We start from the raw sequence: 25,630 nt of genomic DNA on the forward strand, positions 1-25,630 counted from the left end.
CAACAAAACCGCCAGAGAAGAGCCAAGCTGAGGTGCGGTGGAGGCAGGGGCACAGCAGACTCCCGGCACCCAGCTCCAGGTCGGCACTGACCTTGGGCAAGACAGTTCACTTGCAGGGACCTCAGCTCCTCTATCCCTGAAACAAGGTGAGACGGCTGCCTCGCAGGGTTATTGCTTCTTGTTTATAACCTACTGGTTTGTAGTGGTTTTGGTCTTTTGTTTTGTTTTTGGAAAGGGTACGAAGTTTTAATCAAGCAAGAAGCAAATACTACCAGTAACATCAGCCACGGCGTATTGAGGACCGCGTGCTGTATTCTAAGCACATTCCAGGCATTATCTCATTTAACTCTCTGGACAACCTTGGGGAGAAATGGTCTATTATTACCCTCATTTGAAAGATGAGAAGCTGAGGCTGGTGGGGGGTTGCCCAAGGTCACACAAGCAGCAAGTGTTGGGGTCAGGGTTCGTAGTCAGTCCTACGTGGTCCCAAAGCCCATGCTTTTAACCATTCCAAGTACACAGCCTCGGGTGTCAGGGGAGTTCATCCAAAGGAAAAAGCCTTAAACAAAAAGCGGGCTGTCACCAAGAGAGATTCCCAGGCCCAGGGAGCTCCACCGGTCCCACAGAGACCACGGCCTAGGCCTGGTGGCAGGGTCCCAGGCCACGGTATCTCAGGATTCGCTACTCAGGCAAACATGCGCAGACTGGGAGGTGGCATGCAGTTAGCCAGGAGTGGCCCACACTCAGGCCTGGCAGCAGTGCAAGCTGGCGCCTGCCTGGCCGGAGGTGGAAATCCTCTCGGTGGTCTTGGGCGTGTCCACGACCACAGCATGTGGAAGCTCCGGCTGCTCCCTCGTGGCCTCAGCAGCAGCTTCGGTGGTGCCCTCTGGCCTCCGGTGTGCCTCGGGCCCCTGGGCTGGCCTGACCGGGCTTCCCCTCGTGGGCGTCTCTCCACCTAACTGCTCCGCATCAACTGGGGCAGGGCGGCTGCCCCCTGGCCCCGCTGGCTCTGGCCTCGCCTTCTCCCTCAGCTGTCCACCTCCCTTCGTGAGACTCCAGGTATCTGGGAAGACGGCCTGACGGGCTACAGCCACAGGAGCCGGCTCGGCTACTTCCTGGAAGCTGGGCAGAGCTCCACAGGGAGTCTCGGCCCTTAGTGCCTCCAAAACCCACCGCTGCTCCTGTGTGGCGGCCAAGGCCTCCTCTGGGTCCGCAGGGTTGGCTGACAGCCCTGGGAGGTCTCCAGCCCCCTGGGGACCGGTGCAGCAAGCTCTGAGTAGAGTGTGGCCTGGGGGCGCCCTGGGGAGCTCACTGGTCAGGTTTAGCACATCCCTGCAAACTTGAGCCTGGCTCTCTGCGACAGATGGCCCCCGAGAACCCTCTGCAGAGGAAGACCTTGAGTCGGGAGTGTCAGGTGTCAACCCAAAGCCAGCTGTCACCCCAAGGCCAGCCAGATCAAGCCAGCTGGGGGCCACAGGAGCTAAAAGGCCCTTTCCATGATCATTATCCTCAACGCCAAGGACCTTTGGGGTGTGACCGTGGCCTCGAGGGAAGGGTTTAGGAATGGAAGGCTCTGGAAGAGGAGGAGGAGAAGAAGAAGAAAGTATGTGGTGTGAGGACGGAGCTGAGCTAGGCAGCAGCCCCAGGGAGTTCAAGGCCACAGCCGAAGAGCTGGTCTGGAGGAGGAGAAAGACAAAAGGTAGAGGGGAGGAGAGAAAGAAAGAGGAGAGGTGAGGAAAGAAGCTCACTGCATCGGGCGGGCTGGGCTCCGAGCTCCGAGAGCCGCCCTCTGTGCTGAGCAGGGTGGCTGCAGAGTGAAGCACAAGGCCTGGACCTTGCAGCGGATCCAGGCACCCAGCAAGGTTTTCCTCGGCCCCGTGTCCTTGGCCCCCATCAGACCCGGGCAGCAGAAGCAGCCTCTGAGCAAAGCCCGTGAAGCCACCCCAGGGAGAGTAGGTAAGAGGGAGGAAGACTAGGGAGCGGTGGCCACGGCAGACACGTGGCCAGGGAGGTAGGCCCGGGCCCCATCGGGGAGAATCAGCCGTTCCACCTCTTCCAGCTGTGGTTTGATTCTCAGTGCGGCCCCTCCCAGACAAAAACGCAGCTTCCCCACATCCCCAGACCTTGCTCTAGGCGCGCAGCTAGACCCCGTGCAGCTGCCCGCGGGCAGCACGAAGCTGGCTCTCAGAAAGGAGCACCATTCTAAAGGGCGCCAGGGCGTGGCTCCTCTCAGCCAATGCCTGGGCCCAACAGGCTTGCTTCTGACCTTGGCTGCTCAGAACTGTGGTAGTTCGCCCTCCCTCCCCAGCCCCACTACCACCGCCCCCCCCCCCACAAAACCCCAGCCGAAGAGAGGCTTGGAGGCACCATCAGGGCCAAGAGCACACAGCCCACCGGCTCCCCTTCTCGGGTTCCCTAAGTCATGCACCAAAGGTCGACCCACATGGAAAGTGCAATCAGCAACTGCTGGAGAGTCAGTCAATATTAATCCCCATGGAGGCCCTGCATCTTCTCAATGAAACATCTCCAGCCTGGCTGGCCTGGGGAGGCCCTGGGGGCAGGGGGGGGTGGTGCAGCGCAAGACGCCACATGCAGGACTAGCCTAGTAGCCTGAGGAATTAGGTTTCCCACAGACAGAACTTGCGGGGGATTCAGAGGCCTGTGGAGGAAGAGGGGGTAGGAGAGGAAGCTGGAGAAAGAGGCACGGGGATGCAGAAGCCGGGGGCAGAAGGAAAGAGGACCGGGGCTCCGGGGCGGATGACTTCTCAGGCGCAGGATCCCAAGTCCCACATGACCCAAAAGAGAATGCCCACCCCCACCAAGACCAGCCATCAACACAGGGCCCTTTGTCCTAGGCTCCTGACCCCTGCCCTGGGTGGCTGGGAGCAGGGAGCACCCTGGGGAAGGAATGTCCCTGCTGAGCACTTCTCTGCCTTCACAGGACCGGAGGCAGCTCAGTCCCCACCAGTCAGGCCCGGCCGTCCCTCCCCCACTCCCTGGTAAGGCCAGGGCACTGCGGGGTCCCTGGCTCAGGGCAAGACACCCAAGCTGAGGGGCCAAGTGCCAGCTCCTCACACTGAGGTATGGGAGGAAAAGGACGGGGGAGACAAGGGGCAGGAAGAAAGAGGAGCCTTGGGGCACCTTAAAATCCGACAGGGAGGCCATCAGCTCGTCCAGCTCCCTGGTGGCAGAGGAGGCCGAGATGCGCGTCTGCTGCTGGCTGGGGGTGACCCGCTGCGGGCTGCTCATCTCGCCCTGGTTCACCGTGATGGCGGGGCTGCGGGGCAGGCACGACATCAGCAGGGACCCCGGGGTCCAGCCCCGTGCGCCCCCAGAGCCGCCCTCCCCGCCCCCGGAGATCAAGGCATCAGCTCCGACACTGGGATCCCGCCACCCCCAGCCCGGGGAAGCCCGCCAGCTCCTGGTCTCTTCTGGGCGAGAGGGGGTTGCTGTCAGCCTGGGGAGGGAGCCCGGAGGTGAGCCAACATGGAGAAGAGAGGGCTGCTCAAATGACAACTTTTGCCGGAAGACGTCTCTAGTCCTCCAGCCCAAGTTCAAGCTGGCCAGTTAAACAAGACCGAGCACCATGTACTCTCCTCGGTGCTATATGCACATGTGCAATCGTTCCAATGACAAGGTCACACTGAGAAGAGCTAACTAACACTTAGAAAGCACTCGCCATCCACATCACCTGCTACAAGCCAGAACGTAGGACTGGGTCTCACCCTATTGAGGTGGGTGGCCTTATCCCCACTATCCCACAGCCCTGACCCCATTTTACAGATGGAAAAACTAAGGCTTGAGAGACACTTCGCAAGGGCAGAGCCAAGGTCTGGACCCCACTGTGCAGCTCCAAAATCTGTGCTGACAGCCACTAAGCTACAGGCACCCTCGGCAGGCGTGGCAGCTCACTCTCCTGACCGGTGGTGGCTGGTGGAAGGCAGGAATGGTGTCTCATCACTGTGTCACTCATCACGCCCCTCCCCCGAGTGCCCGGAGCAGGGCCTGCTAGACGACAGGCCCTCTCGGAGGAAAGGGGTGACATGGGGGCGAAGCGGGCACTCACACGGGGCTGGGCACCGAGCTCTCCAGCTCGTCCAGAAGGCTCTCCACGCTGGGCCGCACGTCCTCCAGGCCGCGGGCCCCCTGCCGCTTGGGCTTCTCTTTCACCAGGGGCCCGGCTTGGACGCCCAGCAGGCTGTTATTCTCCGGGAGGCCATAGTGAGGGCTGAGAGCCCCAGGCAGCGGGGGGCTTGAGTTGGCCTCATCTTGGGAAGGGGAGAGAGAAAGCTACTTCAACCCAAGCCCTCTGGGGAGAAGGCAGGCCCGGGGGTCTGGCAGGCCCCTCCCCAGCGACCCAGCCCCACCTGTGGGGAAGTTTGGGGGGTTATGCTGCACAGCGTTCAGCTCCAGCAGCAGGCGGTCAAGTTCAGAAAGGTTGCTGCCCAGGGAGGAGCTCATCATGGTAGGTGAAGGCTCAGCCGACTTCTGCTTGTTGGGGAAGCTTTGAGAGACAAAGGGAAGTCACACTGAGAGATGCTCCGCAGCTCGAGCGACCCCCCTGAATTCTCCAGGAGAATAAGGAGAGGAGATACTGCGTCTCCAGGACCGAGAATGGGGAAGGAATGTGGTGAGAAGAGGGGAGGGAGGAAGTCTTGCCTCAACTCCTCAACTACATGGGGTGACGTAACAGCTGACATATGTATGGAAAAGGCAGCAGATGGCAGCGATAGGGCCACCAGGCCAGTCAAGGGGCATCATGGGCTGGCCGGGAGCCTTGGGGACATCTGTGGTTTCGTCCAAGGAACCTCAAGGCCTAACCTCCACAGGACTGCGGCCATGCCTGAGCCCTGGCCTGGCCCCAGGCTTTCTGAGCAAGAGAAGGCGGGAGGGCAGGGGCTGTGGCAGTACCTGTAGACGTGCTCTTCCTCACCGGCTCGGGGACACGGAGGGCCGACGCTGTCCTGGGGGACGGAGGCACTGGACGTTTTGGCACCGGGCGGCGGGGACTGGGGCTGCAGGAAGGGGAGTGCTCAGAGCCGCCCCGGGCCCCCCCAGAAGGCTGCAGCTCCAGGGAATTTCCACACTGACTGGAGGCAGGTGATTAACGCTTGGTCACTGCCCCTCACGTGGCGTCTGGTGGGGAGGGCCAGACGCTCCCTGCCCTTCTCCCTTTCCCCTGAGCCTGCTGCTCCCCTGGCTCCCCACGCCACCGCCAGACAAGCTGCTTTAGCCGCAGAGCCTCGGGGAGCTTCGGCCTCTTGCCCCCACCTACCTGCTGGTGGATGAATCGGGAAGCACTGGGCTGCCACTGGTCTAACGGGTCAAGGAGCGCACCATTGAGGGCCTCACTGGACGGAGGCGGAGGGACAGGGGGCGGCACAGCAATCTCCTGGTACGTGTGGTTTCCAGTTGGGTAGGAGTAGGGGGTCTCCTCAGACAAGAACACGGGCCTCTTAGAGATGTGGGAGGTGGTGGACTCCAAGTCCTCCAGCAGGGCGTCTGCAGAGAAAAGGCCCAGGGAGCGGGTAAGAAGCAGGGAACCCAGGAACTAACTCCCCAGCAGCAGTGGCCTCCCTGCCCGCACACAGAGTTAACGATAGGAGCACCTGCCCCACCCATGGGAGAAATGACTGGCCTCGGGTCAGGAAGATACCAGCTCAGCCCCGCCTGGCTAAGAACCAGCTCCCAAAGCTGTTCTTTTCACACTGCCCCCAATCTGAAGGCGCTCTGGGGGTTTCCTGGGGCTGCCCTTGAGGCTCTCCTACCTCTGGGAGTTGGGTACCTGCGTCCCCTCCGGACAGGGACAGGGCCATGCAGCTGGCTGGCTGGGAGTCAGAAATGCCTGCCTGCCTATGGAACTCAGGGCCAGGCGGGGAGAGCGGGTGGGAGGGGCCCCACGTCACTGGGAGGGGCCGGGCAGGGCCAGGTCCCACTTCATTTCTAAGAGCTTAAGCTTTCTCAGTTTCCACACTGGGGGAGCCCCTGGGGTGGTACCTGCCTTCCCGACCACCTAGAAGCAGAACCCCAGGCTCAGGCTCCTTTCAGGCTATGGCGTGAGGTGTGTGGGGAGGTGGGAGCTGGGACTAGGCTGCTGCAGTGTTCCCTACCTCCTTGGACCAGCCAGGGTGGAGTGTGGCATGGGGGGGTGGGGGTGGGACGCACAGTGGCAAGACTGCTTGGTAGGCTGTTTCTGCGGAAGCCTGGCAAGCAGCCGGGCCCCAGAGGCTCCAGGGCCCCCCTATTCTGCTTTTACCAGCAGCAGCGAAGGAGCTGAACCGGTCCTCGGGTGCAAGCTTTCGTTGCTCTGGCACAGGGCAGAGGACAGAGGGGCTCTGGACCATCCCCCCCCCACCCCCCCACCCCCCCCCACCCCCCGCCTCCAGATAAGGGCACAGCAGGAGGGGCAGGGGCAGCAACTGCGGGCCTCCCTCCTCCTCACCCCTCCCTCCCAGGACCTCCACCAGCCCCACAACCAGAGAGCCTGGCCCCATGGCCACACCTTCATTCCTGCGGGACTCAGGGGCTCCCTCACTCTCACCTCTCTAGTGACCTACAGGGGACTCAGTCCCTGGCCCTTGGGATAAAAACAGGAGAAATCTGTGGCTGCACTTACTGCCATTTCCTAGTGACAGGCACTAGTGACAGGCAGTGTTGGGCACTTTTGCATTAATGATCCTCCTACTGCCCCGTGAGGTGGAATTCCGATCCTTCCTTCACAGATGGGGAAAGCGGCGTCAGTGGTGGTGGGACTCACCCCAGATCACAAAGCCAGTGACTGCCAGGACAGCCTGACTCCTCCCAAGCCCCAAAGCCCAAAAATCCGGCCTGCAAGAGGCTTCTGTGAGTACCACATGATGCCATTATTTAAGGGGTACAACTTTCCAAAGGATGGGGCCCCAGCTCTCAGGGCTGCCAGGCTGATCCCTCCTTGTGGCCCTGTCCCCCACCCTGCTCCGGCTCGAAGAAAGTAACAGGGAAGCAAGGCCCTCACCAGGCTTGGTCTGAAGGCCCGCACCTCCTCCCAGCTGCCTGCCTGGGTCTCCTTCCCCCAAGGCCAGCCACACCTACCGCTGGCTCCTACCCAGTGGTTCAGAGGGGGAAGCCTGTTCCCAGGCCCAGGATCCCAGGCCCCGCAGCCCAGCCCTGATCTCCCGACTTCCGAGGACGGTCAGTCCACAGCCTCCTCCCACTCCAGGTCCTCTGGAAGAGATCTGACTTCCTCCCTCCAGCAAACCGGAACTAGACTGAGTCAGTGTGTAGGTAACAGCAGAAAAGGAACCAGCGTCTGGGGCCAATCCCAGTGGCCTCTCCGCAGCCACACCTGGCCTGGCTTCACGCAGAGTCCCTGTTTTCTCTGGCCCAATCCAGCAAGGGTGGGGTTCCTCTTTCTTCATCATGGGCGGGGTCAGACGGGAAACCCCACAGGGCTCCCCAGAGCAGGCAACAAGCGCAACCCCTGCGGGCAGCAGGGGCAGCGGCCAGGCTGGAGCCCTCACCTGGGTTACCTCTCTCTCAACAGCACTGGTTCAGATGGTAAAACTGAGGCTCAGCGGCCAAAGCAAGTTGAAGTGACACAGCTTGGACAAGCACTTGGGTTTCTTGGGCCCCAAACACTCAGCGGAAGACAGATGGTTAACCTTCTCCGTCAGACCGTCTGAGGCAGGGATGCCAGGCTCTCTGCACCTAACGCCTTCCCTCGTCACTAGCGATACGGCTCTCCGGCTGGCCTGCTGGTTTAGGGGCTGGATTCTGGCTCATGATTTCAATGGGCTCTTCCAACACGGATACACCTGGTGGTCTGAAGGCGCAGTCCTGCTGTGCAGGGACAAAGGAGCTTAAGTTCTGGAGCTGAACCAGAGCTGAGCTCAAGCCCCAGCCGCTCTCTCCATCATCCATGGCCAGGAAGCAAAATCACGTAGCTCCCCTGAGCCCCCGTTTCCTCAGTCAGCTGGCGAGGTTTACAGGGGGCAGGTGATCTAGCACACACATGAAGCTGCCAGCACCAGCTCTTATTTGCTTTGTGAAATTCAGGGGAAAAAATCCTCCTTCAAAGAGATGAGGGTAGGATGCAAAGTATGAACTTCTCCTACGACTTCTATGGGCAGGGTACGGGCAAGGCACGGACAGGACGACCTCACAGGGAAAAGCAAACTAATAAAGAAACACTGAAAGGGAAATGCGTGTGGACGTCAGGGGAAGGGCACACCATCTTCCAAACTTCTGAATGGGAGAGAGGAACCCCAGGGGGGCCACACAGTCACAGGGTCTGCGGTGTAGCTTTCTTCTCTCGCACCACCCTGCGTCTCTGCTCAGAGAGTAGACAGGGTGTGGTGTCACTGTCCCCCGAAACCCTCTATAAACACGTCAGGGAAGAGAGCTGGAAATACGGGAGGTAGCCACGGGGCCTGCTACCTCCTGGTGGCTGTACGGTGGTCACAGGCCAAAGTGTCCTTCCAAGTTCAGCCAACTCCTCTGCCTGAGTAAACAGAGGTGGCGGAAGGAGGACCACACAGAGGAGTCCACTGGCAGGCAGCGCCCCAGAGGGGGGTCCCCCAGTTCTCAGTTACAGCCACTGCCTGGAACCCACCCCCTGAATACCCTAGCGGTAGGCTCAGAGGTTCCTCCAACTCAGACACCAAAGGTGTCCAGAAAAGGGGGCCGAGGGGAACATGTACATGGTAATGAAAGCAGTCAGGGCTCACTCTTCAGGCTAGGGAAGGCCTCCAACTTCCTCGGCATCTTTCCAGGCCGGACACCCTCTCAGCAACTCAGAGCCACGGGGAATGCACCAATCCAGCTACGGAAGGAAGCTCTGCCTGGGGCTTCCCAGCCCCTTTCTGGAGGAAACCACCTAGATTCTGAAAACTTTTTGCCTCTCCTGGCCACGTGAAGAAGGCCCTGGCACGTCCCTTCCAACGTCTGTGTGGAGAGAGAGGTTCTCCTCTCCGAACTGGGGGCCAAGAGGGGCAAGGACCCTGCGTGCCAAGTCTACAGCCGGCCAAAGGCCACTCAGCTACACCCTGGCGACGAAGGGGTGTAGACCTTCCGCTGCTTCCCGCCAGAGGGCGCTATTGGCCCACCGGCTCCCCGCCGCTGGGAGTAACCGAAGGTAACCTCGCGGAATCACGGAATTTCGGGCTGAGGAAGCCCCTGGAGCCCAGCACCCCCCGCCCCCACCCCCAGGCCCAGGGTAAGATTCAATGCCCGGAAGCTGGGCTGAGCTGGAGGGCCAGAGCAGGGTCCAAGGAGGAGCAGGAGGCAGGCTGGGTGCCAAGCCTCCCGCCGGTGCCTGCGGCACAGTATCATTTGAAGGTGCGACCAAGAGTGACGCAGCTGCGGAGATCCACAGGACTCACTCCCTGGCTGCAGGCCCCGGCTGCCAGCACCACCTCCACAGACGCACCCACGGGGGTGCCTGGCCAAAAGCAACGCTCAGAGCAGCAGCGGCTTCAGGCCCCAGAGTCTGTCCCGGGGCAGGCGGCTGAGCGGCACAGAGCACTTGGACGAGTCGGAGAAGAACAGGCCTTACCCCGGGCCCCAGCCACTGAGCCATGGTGCGTAATCTTGAGGGCCTGTCAGGCGCTGCCAGATCTGCAGACGCGAGTGGGTTAAGACACTGGTGTCAGGCTCACTGCCCCTGGAGGGGACCTAAGGGCAGGGCCAGTCTGCCTGAATTCCAGGACCAACCACCCTAAGGGTACAGGGCAGAGGAGGGAGTCCTGCGGGGGCCACTCATCCTCCCAAGGTTGGGAATGCCCTTGGACTCTGGCTCTGAGGACTCAGGCTGACCCGCTGACACATGGCACCAGTAAGTTAAAGAAAATCAAAGAATCCTCTCCATCGCTAACTTTGACTAGTATATAAAAACAGGTCAGAGCTCTTTAACAAGACTGGCCTTCCTCTTCCTCCTCCTACCCAAGCCCCAGCCACTCCTCAGTATGCAATAAGGACTATCAAGAGGTCTAGAGCTGAACAGGCACCAAGGGAGTGAGATAAAGGTCCATCCAGGATTGGGGGGGGGGGACAGAGGAGGGGAGGGGGAATCCTGAGCCGTTCCCTCCTCCCAGGCTCTGAGCACACTAACCTGTTAGAACTCGCACAGGGGGAATCCGAGTCACACAGACTCGGCTCAGTGACTGAGCTGCCCAGCTGGGCTACTTAACTGTTCTCGTGGGCCTCATCTGTCAGATGGGAATCCCACCCCTTACTCACAGCAATGAGGATCACAAGAGGAAACAGATACATAGTGCTTGCTCAGCACAGCCCTGGAACAGGGCGCACACTCGGTACACGGGGGTTGCTCAGCAGACAGGAGCTCCCTCCCAGGGAGGTGGTTGGACCTGGAGGGGACCGAGAAAGCACCCCTCATCCTACCCAACTCCTGGGGGCAAAGGATGCTGCAATCGTGGGCCGGCAGTTAGGGGCACCATTCTGGGGAAACCAGAGTCACCCTGGAGAAGCCCCCCTGCCAGGGCTCCAGGGATGGGACGGGTAGGTGTGGGGCATCCTCGGGTCCCAGAGGATGTGTGACTCACTGTCGTCCCTGTCCCAGAGCTGGGCCCCCGGGCATTATTCCACTCGGCAGCCCCAGGCAGAACTAGAAGAGACGGGGTCCCCTGGCCGTCCGGAAGACCCCACCTCGACAGGCCTAGGAGAGGCCCGCAGCGAGAACAAGATATTTTCGGGACTCGGTCCCTCGCCTTCTTTCTGCAGGCCAGTGTAACTCAGCTCTCACCGCCCCCCTCAGGGGCTGCCAGTGTCCTGAGGAGCTGACAATCAGAAGGAAGGAGTGGCCATCCCCACAGCCCAGGGCCCACTGTCCATCCCGCACTTAACAGAAGGCCCAGACTCTCAGAGACAGACAGCACCAGCTCAGCAAGGCCCTTCCCCACAGGTCCTGGGTTGGCCCAGCCTTCACGCCTGTCTATCTCGCTCAGAACTCAGAGCAAGGGAGGTTTGGGGCCCCGCTGCCGAGGGCCTGCTGGGTGTCGGTGGCCCCAAGTGTGAAGCTACCCGGCCTCCTCACTGCCGCCTGCGCTCCGGGACTGAAGCGGGGAGCGGGGCTGGGCCCTTCCTAAGGAAGGAGCTATGGAAACAGCAGGGCCAGCGCCTGCGGATGGTCTCATCTCAGCCCCTTTCCTGAAACTCTTCCAGATTAGGAAAGAGAGCAGGAGGAAAAGACGGCTCTCCCCTCCCCCAGCCCCCAGCACAGGAGCGCAGGGGCCCTCAGAGCAGAGGTAATCTGACCCGCAGCAGTGGGGTACTTTTGCTCCGTGAGTGGCTCCCCCGGAATGGGTATATTTATCCTGATAACTGTCCTGGGAGCAAAGGCAGATCTGTGACCTGGAAGGGCCAGTCCACAAGGAGGCCAGACCCGCTCTCCCCCACCCAGCCTGGGGACCCAGGGCCTGGACACTGGCTGGGAACTCGATCTCCTGGAGGGGACTTTCCTGCCAACTTGGGTTCCTGTCAACTGACTGTCTCCTCTCCAAGAATTCAGCTCTAGAGAGCAGAGGCCTTGTCCTGCTCTATGCCATGGCCCCAGCAGCTAGACTGAATGGCTGACTGGCCGAGGGACCGCAAGGCAGAGGGAGACAGGGAAGGAGTGGCAAGCACACAGGACAGCCCGGAGTCCAGGCCCAGGGTGCCTGTCAACAGGTCGCACCAGGCCTCTGGGTCGTCTTCTCTGTCTGTAAGATGGGCAGAACCCAATTCGCCCCCATTGCTGGTAGCAAGCTCTGAGGAAGGGACAACACGATTCCTGGTGAGAGTTACAGATTTGTCTAAATCCAGGACACTGCCATCCCGGGCAGGATCAGCACCCCCTGGGGAGCTGGCTGGGAACCGATCAATCCTGAAGAGCCATCTGAATACTTAATAACCATGCCTGGAGGTTGCAGAGACTCAGCCACCATTCCCTCGGCTGACTCATGCCTCACTCAGCAGGAACTGCCGCTCTCCTGTCACGGCCCTGAAGGAAGTACAGGCGCGGTGACACACCGGAAACCAGGGGAGAAGGCCGGGTCTTCCAATCTGCTGCCGAGGGAGGTGGGAGGCGGCTCGTTCCTTCCCTGGGCTACCCACAGGCTGTGGGGAAGTGGTTTCCTGTTGCCGAGGACCCNTCTAGAGAGCAGAGGCCTTGTCCTGCTCTATGCCATGGCCCCAGCAGCTAGACTGAATGGCTGACTGGCCGAGGGACCGCAAGGCAGAGGGAGACAGGGAAGGAGTGGCAAGCACACAGGACAGCCCGGAGTCCAGGCCCAGGGTGCCTGTCAACAGGTCGCACCAGGCCTCTGGGTCGTCTTCTCTGTCTGTAAGATGGGCAGAACCCAATTCGCCCCCATTGCTGGTAGCAAGCTCTGAGGGAGGGACAACACGATTCCTGGTGAGAGTTACAGATTTGTCTAAATCCAGGACACTGCCATCCCGGGCAGGATCAGCACCCCCCGGGGAGCTGGCTGGGAACCGATCAATCCTGAAGAGCCATCTGAATACTTAATAACCGTGCCTGGAGGTTACAGAGACTCAGCCACCATTCCCTCGGCTGACTCATGCCTCACTCAGCAGGAACTGCCGCTCTCCTGTCACGGCCCTGAAGGAAGTACAGGCTCGGTGACACACCGGAAACCAGGGGAGAAGGCCGGGTCTTCCAATCTGCTGCCGAGGGAGGTGGGAGGCGGCCCGTTCCTTCCCTGGGCTACCCACAGGCTGTGGGGAAGTGGTTTCCTGTTGCCGAGGACCCCTTCGTGCAGGGCTTACACAACAGGAGTGCGCCGCAAGTTGGCTTTCTTTACTGGGTGCCTGGCCTGTGCCCAAGGTCACGGAGCCCAAGTAACCAGAGCCTCGAGAGAATAAAGGCGGAAAGGCAACTCCCAGAGGTCGCCGTGGGTGCCAGGCAGAAGCCGGACCAAGCCGGGCCCCACCTGTACCTCGCACCCGCACTGGACCCCCCACTGATCAGGCTCCCAACCTGATGGGGCTCCGGGAGGTTGATCAGCAGGCTCGCAGGTTTACCCACCTCCCCGCCCCCACCCCAGAGGCACAGAAACAGGTCCAGACCGGCAGGAAAGCAGCCTCTTTTCTGTTGCAAATAACTCACCTCCCAGTCCAGGATCAGCAGGCCCCGCCCTCGCCCAGAGGTCCCAGAACACCGTGAAGGCATTTCATTGGTCAGATTTCAGCCACCTCTTCAGGTCACCCAGAGACTCCAGACTTTTTAAGGTCATGTCTGGGGCCCATCCCACGGCTCCCTCAACGGGTAAAGCACGGCTTTACATACAAAAAGACAGACAGCCCAGAACCCTGAAGCCTCAAGTGCTGGAACTAGCAAATCCGTCCAGTCCAGCCCTGCAGTCGGGGGCTCTTCCAGGCGAGGCCGCCGGCTGCAGAGCAGGCAGGGAGGCGCCATGGGCCTCTCACCCCCGGCTAATCACCAGCAGGGGTTCAGAGGGGATCAGAAGTGAGTCATGTGCCCTGCAGAGGCCCGAAAGGAAAGTTCAAGTTCAAAAGTTTGCCTGCAGCAGCAAGGGGCTGTAGCCTTTCCTCGACTGTCCATCTCATAGCACTAGCCACCCACCCGCTCTTTGCCAGTTAGGTTCTAACCAATGAACACGGCCCAAGGTGGCCACAGAGCAGGTCAGGGCCTCCCGACCTCAAGGAGCTGGGTCATTTCCCTAGCTCTCTCTCATCTGCCTCCCCAGTTCTCCTATAGCACCCCTAATGGTTCCCGCTTTTCACTGGTCCCCAAGTCGCCTCAATTCTTCCTTCACGAGGCCTCTCCCCCTGACTTTCCTCCCTTTCCTTTTGTAACAGGCAGGTAACAACTCGGACTGGCACCTGAACCCACACTCGGCCCCTTCCCGAACTACTCGCTGCAGCGCCACGCTTGGGGCTCTCCACTCCGATCCAGCCGTCTGAATGTCTCGGATGCCCAACGATCTTGCACACGTCCGCCGTCACTCTCGCCTCTCCCACTAGACGGCACGCCCTCTGTGGACGGAGACCTCCCTCCCCCTCACTGGATCCCCAGCACAAGCACCCTCGTAGGCGAAGGGATGTGTGCCAGACGAGGAGGAGTCACAAGGAAGGCCCTGGCACCAACGGCCCCCACTGCCTACAGGATGAGACAGGAACCCCGGGGTTGGCGTTCTGGTCTGGAGCTTCTCAGAACATGGCCCGAAACTAGCCTTTGCCACTTCCTTGGGCCCCCTCACGGCAACCCGCCTCTCCCGCCAAACTGGGCCCCTCCTTCCCTTCGCCGGCTGGGTGCCTCCATTCACAACAGTGAACATGCCCCGCCCCACCTACTACCAGGACGTCCCTGCCTCCAGGGCCCAGATGGAAGCGGGGCACAGGAACCGGCTCAGGATAGACCCAGAATACCTTCTGGGGATCCAATTTACTCGGCTCTTTACTTAAAACAAGCCCGGCTAAATTTAACTGTTAAATTAAAACAAGCAAGGTTATGCAGTCAAATGAAAAATGCAGATGAACTGTAAGATGAGAAGCGGGGCTTCAGAGAGGCCTTCTGCACGTGCACTTTGGTGAGCGATTTTAAGCAGCACCACAAAGCCACCCCTGTCCAAACCGCAGATTTGGCTATCTGCTGGCACTGGGAACAGGGACAGTAATATGGCCGTATACCCTTCTGGCACCCTAACCGACATGGCAGTGTGGCCGAGTGGACAGAACCGGCCTCCAAGAAGTGAGGGGGGCAGGTTCAAGTCTACCACTCACCATTCTGGGCTGTTGTTACTCAGACACCTCAGAGAGCACACAGTGAGGGATCGATGAAAAAGCATTTGAAAGCCACCGTGGAGGCTGGGGAGAGCCCCCTCTGCCCTCCCACAGTGACACAGAGGAGACAGTAAATAAACCCCATCACTGATTTTCCTCTTCCTTTTGGATAGGAGCAGGAGGAGGTGCAGCCAGGGACTGAGGCCAGAAATCTTGGGAGCTGTGACAAGTCCATCACTAACTCAGGCCTCCTAGCTGAGCAAACCACTGACCTCACCCCGCCCTGCCTCGGGTTCATTCCAAGTCCTCCCCGGAGAACATCAGCTGAGCCCAGAAGCCTCTGACTCGCTCCCCAGCAAGGAAAGAGGCAAGAGAGAGAGGTGTCTGGGCTCCACAGCCCACGGCCACAGCCACCCCAGCTCTGCTGCCTGCTGGGAAGTCACAGCTGGGGGAGCCCTGTGGCTTTGAACCTGAAATCCGAAAAACAGAAGGAGCTGCCCAAGTTGCACGGAGGCTCTCAGCCTCCGCCCTCCCCAGGGAGGGAAACCTGGGAGAAGGCCACCTCTGCCCAGCCACTGAGGCTCCGAGCCCAGCAGAGGGTTACAAAGGGCCTCGAGACAGGGCTGCAGGGCCAGAAGGCTCAGGCGGGGGAGGGGGAGGAGCGTGACATAACCCTTCCTGCGCATCTACCAGGACCTTGGCCAAGCCCCATTTTACAGATAAGGACAAAGGCTCGAGGATGTCCAGTGAGTGCACTCTGCAGGCAGGCACAGTCCCCCAGGAGGACAGCTCTGCCTGGCCACAGGGCCTACTTTCCTTCAACAGCCCACGGAGAACGGCTGTCAACAGCCTTTCCTCATTCTGCCTGTCACCACTCTCCAGTCCCCAGAGTCCCTAGAACAATCCAAAAAGGCTGGCCTCAGGGGTGCCTCCCCACCACTGCGTCAGGGCCCTGGTTCTCATCTCCCTCCTCTCCCCCCTCCCTCTCTTCTTCACCCTCCGCCTGGGGCAGGGTCCTGACCCGCCGATGAGCCCCTCCCTACAGGTGGCACGTGGAGCTCGAGGATTCAGAGAAGGCTGGAGCTTCAAGTTCTAGGCCAGCCTGCTGCTGTACGGTCCCCGTGCACGAGTGTTTCCTTCCTGTGACCGGCCTCGTCAGAGTAGCATGATGCAAGACAGGGCAGGCCAGGCACTGACCTCCACCCCCACTTGCAGCCAGTCAGCTTTCTTACTGGATGAGGGACGGGCCTGGGCACAGAGGGGTCAGCGGCTCTTTGGCCCCCTCAGAAACCGGCAGAGGCAACAGGCGGTCAGGGCTCCGCTGAGAGAGGGACGAAGAGAAGCTCGGGCCCCATGTGAAATCGGTGGGTGGTGAGGGATGCCACCACCCGCCTTGAGCCAAACGGTCACAAAGTGCCGACACCTGCAACTCACTTGTTTTTTTGTGTTTTTTTTAAAGATTTTATTTATTTACTTTTAGAGAGAGGGGGAAGGAGGGAGAAAGAGAGGGAGAGAAACATCGATGTATGAGAGACATCAATCAGTTGCCTCTCGCACACCCCCAACTGGGGACCCGGCTCACAACCCAGGCACACGGCACCACTGAGAAGTGAACCAGCGACCTTTCGTTTGCAGGCCAGTGCTCAGTCCACTGAGCCACAGCATCCAGGGCCCAATGAGCTCAGAAGTGCACAGAAACCCAGGTGTGGCCTCGGGAAGAAGGATGGGCAGCCCACAATTTGCAGTCCTCAGAAGTGTCATCTGCAGGGCAGGTCACTGCGCAGCACGAGTTGGAACCGCTGTCCGAGACGGTCAAGAGCTCGGAGACGGGCAGATGGAGAGGAAAAGAGCCGGGGCCGGCTGCCCTCCGCGTCCCACAGCTGACCCTGCATGACACTTTCACTTCCCCAGCGGCGTATGCACCATCCAGCCCTGGCCATCTCGGCCTCACAAGTTTTGGAAGTCAGCTGCTTAGTTCTGGGCAAGACAGAGTTCTCCCAGGGCCACGTGACAGCTGGTGTCACACAGTCCGGCACCTCCTGAGAAAGGGGACAGTCTGGGGAGGGCCCAGTGTGCACACAGGAGCCTCAAGCCTTCTCTCAGGCCCTCCTGCCTGTGCTCACTCCCCCACCCACCCCCAGCCGCTGGTCCCCTTGCTGGCAGGCGGCAGGCCTGGCTGCCCTGAGGCCCTGGCAGGATGCTGTGGCTGATCTACAAAGGAAGGGTGCCTATGGCCACTGCCCTGAGGACATAAATTTCCTTTTTTTAATTTTTTTTAATTTAGATTTTATTTATTTATTTATCTTTAGCGGGGAAGGAGAGAGGGAGAGAAACATCAATGTATGGTTGCCTTTCGTTCATCCCCTACTGGGAGTTGGCCTGCAGGGAACTGGTCTGCAACCCAGGCATGTGCCCTGACTGAGAATCGAACCGAGATCGTCTGAGTTGAAGGCCCGCGCTCAATCCACTGAGCTACACCAGCCAGGGCTTAAATTTCCTTTTTTTAAAAAGAAAGATTTCCACCCTGGCTGGTGTAGCTCAGTGGATTGAGTGCGGGCCTGTGAACCAGAGGATAGTGGTTCAATTCCCAGTCGGGGCACATGCCTGGGTTGCAGGCCAGGTCCCAGCAGGGGACGCATGAGAGGCAACCATACATTGATATTTCTCTCCTTCTCTCTTTCCCTTCCCCTCTAAGGATAGATACATAGAATCTTTAAAAAAAAGATTTCTTTCCTTCCTTCCTTTACAGAGAGGGGGGGGGCAGAAAAGAGAGAGAGAAACACTGATGTGAAAGAGAAACATTGATCAGTTGTCTCCCGTAGGTACCCTGACCAGGGACAGAACCCAGAACCCAGGTGTGTGCCCAGACCGGGAATAGAACCAGCAAACTTTCACTTTGCAGCATGACACCCAAACAACTGAGCCACATCGGTCAGGGCACAAATTTCTCTCGAAGCCCAGATCCTTGCCAACTCTCCGCATTGGGAAACCGGCCTCTTCCTAGACAGGGGAGGGAGCAAATAGAGGCCGCAATCCTCACGGCCTTGGCTAACCAGAGTCACACTAGGAAACCACAAGAGGAAAAAAAAGGAGAAAAGACAGACTTTTCTCAAACAAAAAGCGTCCAGAGAAACCTGAGCTGTCTCGCCAGTGGGGCTCCCATGGAGGGACATCACAGTGCAGAGGAGGACAGGGCAGGAACAGAACCAAGGACCCTGTCATCTCATCTACCTGCAAGAAGCCCACCCACCCTAGCTAGAGCTGAGGCAGAGAGCCAGGCAGATGGATGGCAAGCCTCGTGGGAGAACTGAGCGAGTGGCCTATGCCCTGGGGCTCACTCTGCAGAGAGGGTCCCGGGCCCCAGCGCGGTGCAGGGTGGCTGGCTTGCATCTATGGGGCCAGCTGGTTACACCAGGAGACTGGTGGGGGAGAGGGAGGTATCCACCTCAGTCCTAATTTGGATTTAACTAAAGGAGGCACACTGGAGCTCAGGGAATTCACCCCAGCAAAGCCAGGACAGATGGCAAGACAGTGCCCAGCCACGATGCCAAAAACATCACAGAGGAAGCCCCCCAGGTACACCCACAAAATATTCCAAAAATCTGTTTGGAAGTTGGATTGTAAATAGTGGGGACTGTCTTCTAATAGAAGCCGTGCTTTGAGGGGGAGATCTGGGTGACCTCCACTGGCCCTCAGGCTCTGCAGGATCTGCATGGAATGCTCTCCCACTCGGAGCAGCTAACAAGGGCCCCCGGGGCAGGGGCAGGGGCGGGCCTGCCCGCCGGAGTCCGGAGCATCCAACCCCATCGCTCCCTACGCACAGTGCCTGCGCTGTGCCGGCGGCGTGCTGTGCACTGAGGGGGCAGCTGCCCTGGAGGCTGCTGGTCGAAACTTCCCAAGGACGGACAGGCCCAGAAACCGTATGCCTCTGTCCCCAAACAACCACACAGAAAATCAGGGAGTCTCGTGTGTAACCGGCAACCTCTGATCACAACGCAACTGCCAATGGGGGCCGCCACCTCTGCTGCCTATCTCTATGCCCACACAGGAAGCGGTCACCAAGGAAGCCAGTAAGCTAATCGAGCGCCACCGGCTACTGCCCTCCCTGACACCACTGCTTTTTTCTCCTTTTTAAAAGTGTAAGTCTCGGTCCTGGCAGGTAGCTCAGCTGGTTAGAGCACTGTCCCCAAACACCAAGGTTGCAAGTTCGCTCCCTGGTCAAGGCAAATATAAGAATCAACCGGTGAATGCATCAATAAATGGAACAGCAAATCCATTATCTCTCTCTCTCTCTCTCTTTCTAACTCTCCCTTCCTCTCTCTCTCTAAAACCAGTAAGTTAAAAACTTTTTTTAAAAGTGGAAGTCTCTGTCCCCGTCCACCCCTCCATGCTATGCCTGAACTCTAATGTCTTCTTCCGTGGGCACCGCCCTTGAGAGGCGTCGCCTGCAAGCACACGAGGGGCCCCAGGCCCCCTGCACTGTCTTACTCCACACCAGTGTCCAGGTCCTCTGAGGGAAGATCCCAGGGTCCGCGTGCCGCCCTCAGAGCCAAGGGCAGCTCGGTGTGGAGGTGCAGACAGCAGGAAGTGCAGTGGCTGCCGGCGCTGCCCCTGGGGAGTTGGCGGCAGAGCCCAGGCTGCTCAGGCCCATGAGCAGCCACGGCCAAGTGCACAGTCTGCCCTCCCTTCCACTGATTCTGCGGTTCCTTAACTTCCCGCCCTACCTTTTCGGTGAAATAGGAATTGTAAATGGTTACAGGTTGGCTGGGAGAAATCTTCCAAGGCCTCTTTCAGCAATGAACTCTGATTCTTCTCTTTCCCGAGGGGACTCTGTAGGCAGCAGGGGCGGGGGAGGGACGCCATCAAGACTGCAAAAGAGGTCACCAGCCCGAGCCCTGCGGACTGAACCCCACCCCTGCCACCTGGACATGCTTGTGCTGAGCTGGTCTTAAGAAATGAGCAGGTCTCACACGAAAACCAGGATTCCTGGCTTCACAGGAGCAGTCCGAAGAGGCAGCAACACTGGTCCACTTCCCTGCAGGGCAACCACTGGCCACGGCACGAAATCAAGGTCCCTTCCTGTCTGGCCCACTTCATCCACTCACAGCGCCTGCCTGGCTCCAGCAGGTCCACCAGTTTGCAACCCAAGTGTGGCGTGGACTTTGTAGTTGAACTGGATGAACTGCGCCTCTTTGAGCTCGGTTCCCTCACGCCACAGGGGAGGTAGGGTTCCCGGGCTCGCTCAAGCCATCCGGAGGACCGAGTAAGATAACGTAAAGCAGGCCTGGCATATCACAAGCACATGGTCCATACATATCATCAGTGCCTGCCTCACCAGGTGACTCCAGGTGACGTCCCCGGCTGCCCCAAGGGGTAAAAGAGCACCCAGCACAAGCCCTGAGCAACTGTGGAGGAAGTGTCTGAAAGGTGCCAGGTGGGGGCCCCAACTCTGGCCCTCTGCCCCCCACCTCCATTTGTTAATATACCAGGACTGGACCACTGCTCTCTGCCCACAAGGACTTCGTGGGTAAAAACCTGACAGGCTTGTGCAGGACCCAACTAAAACTGATCTCTCTCCCCCGCTCCAAAGCCATGCCCAAGTTCAAAGATTTGCCAAGCGGAAGCATCCGGGGCCCCCATGGTCTGGGTGTGGGGAGCTCAGTACACAAAGCCAATGGGAGGAAGGGCACTGCCGATCCTCCTGGAGGTCCGGTCCAAAGGCCAGCCTCCCCGCCCCACAGTGCCATCTGCTCTGGCAACCTCGCTCCAAGGGAAAGCCCAGCGACAGACTGGCCAGCGTGGTCCTTGCCGTGCATGCCCGCCCACCCGAGGTCTCTAACTCCTACTTCTGCCGAGGGTCCAGCCTCTGGGGCAGCAGTGACGTGGGCCACCCTGGACTTACTCCGCGGGCAGTCCGGGGCCCTGAGTGTCAGACAGGACGGGCGCCAGCTTCCGCTTGGCCCAGCAACCCAGCCCCCGCTGACTCAGCTGAGTCCCCTACCCGTGGGCATGAGGGTTCCTCATCGCCCTTTCCAGAGCCAGAGAGGCAGAGAGCCGAGGAGGTGGGAACCTGGCATCCACAGAGGACCCTCCCGGGACCATGTGGGCTGCCTGCAAGATCGTGCAAAACGGCGTGCGCGTGTCCCTACGGCACTGCACTCGGGAGACGGGTCAGTTTCAGGGTCTAGACCCCCTGCCTGGGAGTCTGCAAAGGGAAACCGCTGCCGGGACAACACCAACAGCTCACCAGTGGGTCCCCTGGAGACAAGTCTCACGGCTCAGGGTTGAAGTGGCGTCACCTCGGCCTCAGGCCCAGTGACCAACGTTTCTGGAGTGGGCCTGCTGGGCAGCGACCCAGGCAGCACACACTCCCCTCCAGCAAAGCGCCACCGTGGAGGGCGCACGAAGCGAGCGGGCACTGCCTCACTTAGGTGTCCAGGGCCCACCTTGAAAAAGGGCGAGTGCCACACACCTGCAACCACCCTGTCCCACCTGCCTCCTCCAGTCCCTCCCACCCTCTCTGGTGCTGCATCCTTGCCAGTGGTGTCCCCAACAGTGCTGGGCACGGGGGAGACAAAGACATGGGGTCTTCCCCAGGAAGCACTAGGTGGGGAGACTGTCCTAGAAGGCAGGGGCAGAGGTGAGGAGCAGCCTGGCAGACAGAGGGGCTGGAGCTCAGGGCACGAGGGCAGCATGTGCGGGAGAGGCGGGGAGAGGGGGGCCGGAGGAAGACCAAGAGTTACAACGCTCTAAATAAACCTGGCTAAAACCAACAAGAGCTGGTCACTGGGTGGCAGTGGAGAAGGAGGGAGGAGCGCAGGATGCCTCCCACGTCCGCTTCCTGTGAGAGGACGGAGCAGGCACCTGATGAGACAGGGGAGTCAGGAGGAGAGCAGGAAGGAAGGAATTTCGGACACGGGAGGGTCAGGGTGACGAGGGCAGCAGACCACAGGGCTGGCTACACAGGTCGGGGCCTGCTTTTCTTCCCGGGCCACATCGCCTAGGAAGCTCTCAGGGCCCAGAAAGCAGCGGTTCGGGCACCAATACAGGGCTGCCACTCCAGTCTGCTCTCCCCTCTGAAAGTAAGTGGTCCTCCCGGCCTGGCCTCGGGGGAGTGTACACTGCACACTGCCAGCTCCGGGCATCCTCCGAGTGCCCAGGACTACCTGGGTTCCCTCCCTCTGCCCCTCCAGTCTGGTGCTGAAGTCTGCCCCTCCCCCAACAGCTCCCCTCCAGGAGAGGGATTAGGCCAAGTCCATGATCAAAAAACCAAGTTCAGCCCTGGCTGGTGTAGCTCAGTGGATTGAGCGCAGGCCTGCGAACCACACGATCGCAGTTCAATTCCCAGTCAGGGCACATGCCTGGGTTGCAGGACAGTTCCCAGCAGGGGACTCATGAGGGGCAACCATACATTGATATTTCTCTCCTTCCCTCCCTCTTGAAAGACAAATAAATAAAATATTTTTTAAAAATCGAGTTCTGGCGGGTGTGGCTCAGGGGATTGAGTGCCGGCCCGCGAACCAGGGGGTCGCAGGTTCCATTCCCTGTCAGGTGCCTGAGTTGCCAGCTGGGTCCCCTGTGCCGGGTGTGCAGGAGGTGGCCACACACTGATGTTTTTTCTCCCTCCCTTCTCCTCTCTCTAAAAATGAACAAATAAATGAAATATTTTTTAAAAAAACAACCAAGTTTTTCCTGACAAATGAGCACAGGGGTGGTGGGGGATGGGGGGTGGGAAAGGAAGGGGGCTCACTATGCACCCTCTAAGCCCAGGACAATCTCAGAAGCCTTGTGGAAATGCCTTTCAGAACTGCCCAGGGTCCCAGCCCCGCGGAGCCCAGGAAGAGTTTGACAGACAGAGCTCAATATCTGACTGGAGGGTAACAGAAGCCCGAGAGGCTGGCCCCACCTCAGCTGTCACACCAAAGCCACCCCAAACCATCATCCCACTGAGGAAGTAAAGGCTAGCCACTGTGCCCGGTCTTGCGGCTCCAGCCGAGTCTAACTGTAAAATCAGCCGGGAGGACACAGGGCAACAGTTGACAGCCAGGGAGCTGGGCACGCACACACAGGAGCCCCCGGCTGCTGTGCCTCTGTGTGCGCCGCTCCCTCCGCCGAGACCACCCTCCTGTCTCCTTACCAGGCAAGTCCTTTCTTTTCCCTTGGACTTACCACAGTTCAGCTTCCTCTTATGCAACATAAAAATAAAAAGATCCGCCTTGCCTACCTTAAAAAGGGGAATGTGTAGTTTTTATTCTGGAGGACTCTTCTGCAAGAGAATCCCAAATCTTACTAGGGAAATGCTTATTAACTATATAAAGGTTGGCAGTTTAGGGCTTTTTCTAAATGTCAAGATTCCAATTAAGATGCATGACAGAGCCCTGGCTGGTGTGGCTCAGTGGATTGAGCAAGGGCCTGCGAACCAGAGATCGCGGTTCGATTCCCAATCAGGGCACCTGCCTGGGTTGCAGGCCAGTTCCCAGCAGGGGACGCACGAGAGGCAACCATACATTGATGTTTCTCTCCCTCTCTCCTTCCCTTCCCCTCTAAAGATATTTAAAAAATGATGCACAACAATTTCTTCCAGGAAGCCCTCCCTGACCACATTCCCAACACAGGGTTCAAGACCCCTTTCCTTTGAGCTCCCACAGTACTGCTCACTTCCTCTGAGAGCATGTATTAAACCGGTAGAAACTGTCTGTGTAAAAGCCTGTGTCTCACCAGCCCGTAACAGCTCAGCAAGGGCCGGGAGCGTGGCTTTATTGTCTATATTCAAGTCTTCGAACAGGGCAGTGCCTGGCACACAGGTGCTCTGGGCACAACCACTGGATGAATGATACCACCCCCCACCCGAGCCCGTGTGCTGCGAAGATCTGGCCCCCGCCACTGCACCCAAGCCACCTCTGGTCTCCTCAGTGGCTCGCCACAGGCAAACCAGGATGGGGGATGGCCACATACGAGAACGAACAGGGTCCAGGCCCTCCCGGCTTCTTCTAACCCAGAAATCCCCTCTGCTGTGATCTAGTTCACACCACCCCTCCCCCCGCCTGCACCACTCCCAGCCTTAAATATATATATATATGCATATCAAAGGAACACTCCACAAGACTTTGGGGCCACAGCGCAGCAGCCCCTGTGGGCACCTAAGGTTTAAACTCACTGTGTGGCCTGCCTGGCTCCCTGGGGGGGGGGGGCAGTCAGTGAGGGGGCGAGGCCCACAGGAGTGAGGCAGCTGGGAGGGAGTCTGGGTCCCAGGCAGAGTCAGGACCAGGGACGGGATGGCACTTCCACTCGGTGCTGGAGGGGGAGGCAGAGGAGAGGTGTTGGCAAGCGCAGGGGGAATGGCAAGCCCGGTGTCCTGCCACCTCACCTGTCCCAGCTCTCCCCACAGGGCAGCGGGGGCAGGGGAGGCAGGGGACGTGAGCTGGAACATGGAGGTTTTTCTGAAACATGCGTCAGTGGAATCTGTTAGCAACACCAGCCAGGGGCTCTGCAGCTGGGAGTGGCCGGGAGCATGACGATTATCAGGACTGAGCCGCAGTGGGACGGACCCAAGGTCAGCGGTGCCGAGGGAAGCCCACGGGACTACTGGCCGGGGGAAGGAGGAGGAGGATAGGGTTTGGAAGAGAAACTGAAAGGGAGAGGAAGGCAAAAAAATAATGTTTTGCAAACTTTTTTGCTCATTTCTTTCAACTTTAAAAGGCCCTTTTTACAAAGAAACAAAGAACGCCAGAAATAGTAAATTTGTGGGTAAATATAAAAGGCTAAAAATGTGGTCTGAGGTTTATGATATATGTAGACATAAAATTTGTGACAATTACAAACACCCAGAGGGAAAAATGGAAACACACTGTTGTAAGGTCCTTACATCATACATGAAACCGTGTGACATGATTTGAAGATCGATTACAAGTCAAACCATAAACCACACAGCAACCTCTTGGGGTGGTGAACACACAACACAATGTGCAGGTGATGGGCCCCAGAAACCCGTATCATTTTATTTACTTAACACATTTTTGTTCATTTTTAGAGAGAGAGAAAGAGAGGGAGAGAAACATCAATGTGTAGTTGCCTCTCACACACCCCCAGCTGGGGACCTGGCCCACAACCCAGGCATGTGTCCCGACAGGGAATGGACCCGTGACCCTTAGCTTTGCAGGACGACACCCAACCCACTAAGCCACACCGGTCAGGGCCTATATAATTTTACTAACCAATGTCACCCCAATAAATGCAATTTAAAAAATTGAAAAACCATGCAGCAACCACTAAAAATGGCAAACCAATGAGGCAGAGCTAAATAAGCCAACAGCAGAGAGAAAATGGAATCCTAAAAACGATTAAATGAATCCAAAAGAAGGCGGCAAAAGGAAAAAAGACTAATGAACAGACGGTACAAATAGAAACCAAATTTTAAGATGCCAGACACACCCCCAATCACAGATACTTACTTTAAATGTTAGAAGGTCTATATACTCAAATTAAAAGGAAAAGACTGTCAGACTGGATAAAAATGCAAGATTCAATATATACTACTTATAAGAAGCACTTTATTCCTTTTAAAGATTTTATTTATTTATTTTTAGAGGGAGAGGGAAGGAGAAAGAGAGGGAGAGAGACATCGAATCTACACAAGAAACATCAATTTGGTCGCCTCTAGCACGCCCCAGCTGAGGACCCGGCCTGCAACCCAGGCATGTGCCCTGACTGGAATCGAACTGGTGACCTTACAGTTTGCAAGATGATGCCTGACCCATGGAGCCACACCAGTCGGTGCTATAGGAAACACTTTCGATATAAAGACACAGAGAGATGGTTCCTGCTGGTTTGATGTGTATAAAACGATGGAGAAAAACAGACCGCGCTAACAGTAACACGCAGAAAGTTGGAG

General features: G+C 58.5%; 1 protein-coding gene across 4 annotated transcripts in view; it reads right to left on the reverse strand.

Moving 5' to 3' along the window:
* The window catches only part of PXN (paxillin), a 45,213-nt gene that overhangs the window by 5,966 nt on the left and 13,617 nt on the right, over positions 1 to 25,630 (reverse strand). For 3 of the 4 annotated variants that reach the window (XM_037052242.1, XM_037052240.1, XM_037052239.1), the window contains exons 2-6: positions 5,276 to 5,502; positions 4,912 to 5,015; positions 4,368 to 4,504; positions 4,067 to 4,268; positions 3,142 to 3,277 (exon numbers count right to left, since the gene is read on the reverse strand). In XM_037052242.1, coding sequence (XP_036908137.1) covers positions 3,142 to 3,277; positions 4,067 to 4,268; positions 4,368 to 4,504; positions 4,912 to 5,015; positions 5,276 to 5,502 — 806 coding nt within the window. Of the gene's footprint in view, positions 1 to 776; positions 1,677 to 3,141; positions 3,278 to 4,066; positions 4,269 to 4,367; positions 4,505 to 4,911; positions 5,016 to 5,275; positions 5,503 to 25,630 lie in introns of all 4 variants that reach the window. The other variant, XM_037052243.1, reaches the window with a different exon arrangement.

Source organism: Sturnira hondurensis, unplaced genomic scaffold, assembly GCF_014824575.4.
Source record: "Sturnira hondurensis isolate 20B ecotype Veracruz unplaced genomic scaffold, ASM1482457v3 Scaffold0007406, whole genome shotgun sequence".
In the NCBI taxonomy this organism is placed as follows: Eukaryota; Metazoa; Chordata; class Mammalia; order Chiroptera; family Phyllostomidae; genus Sturnira; species Sturnira hondurensis.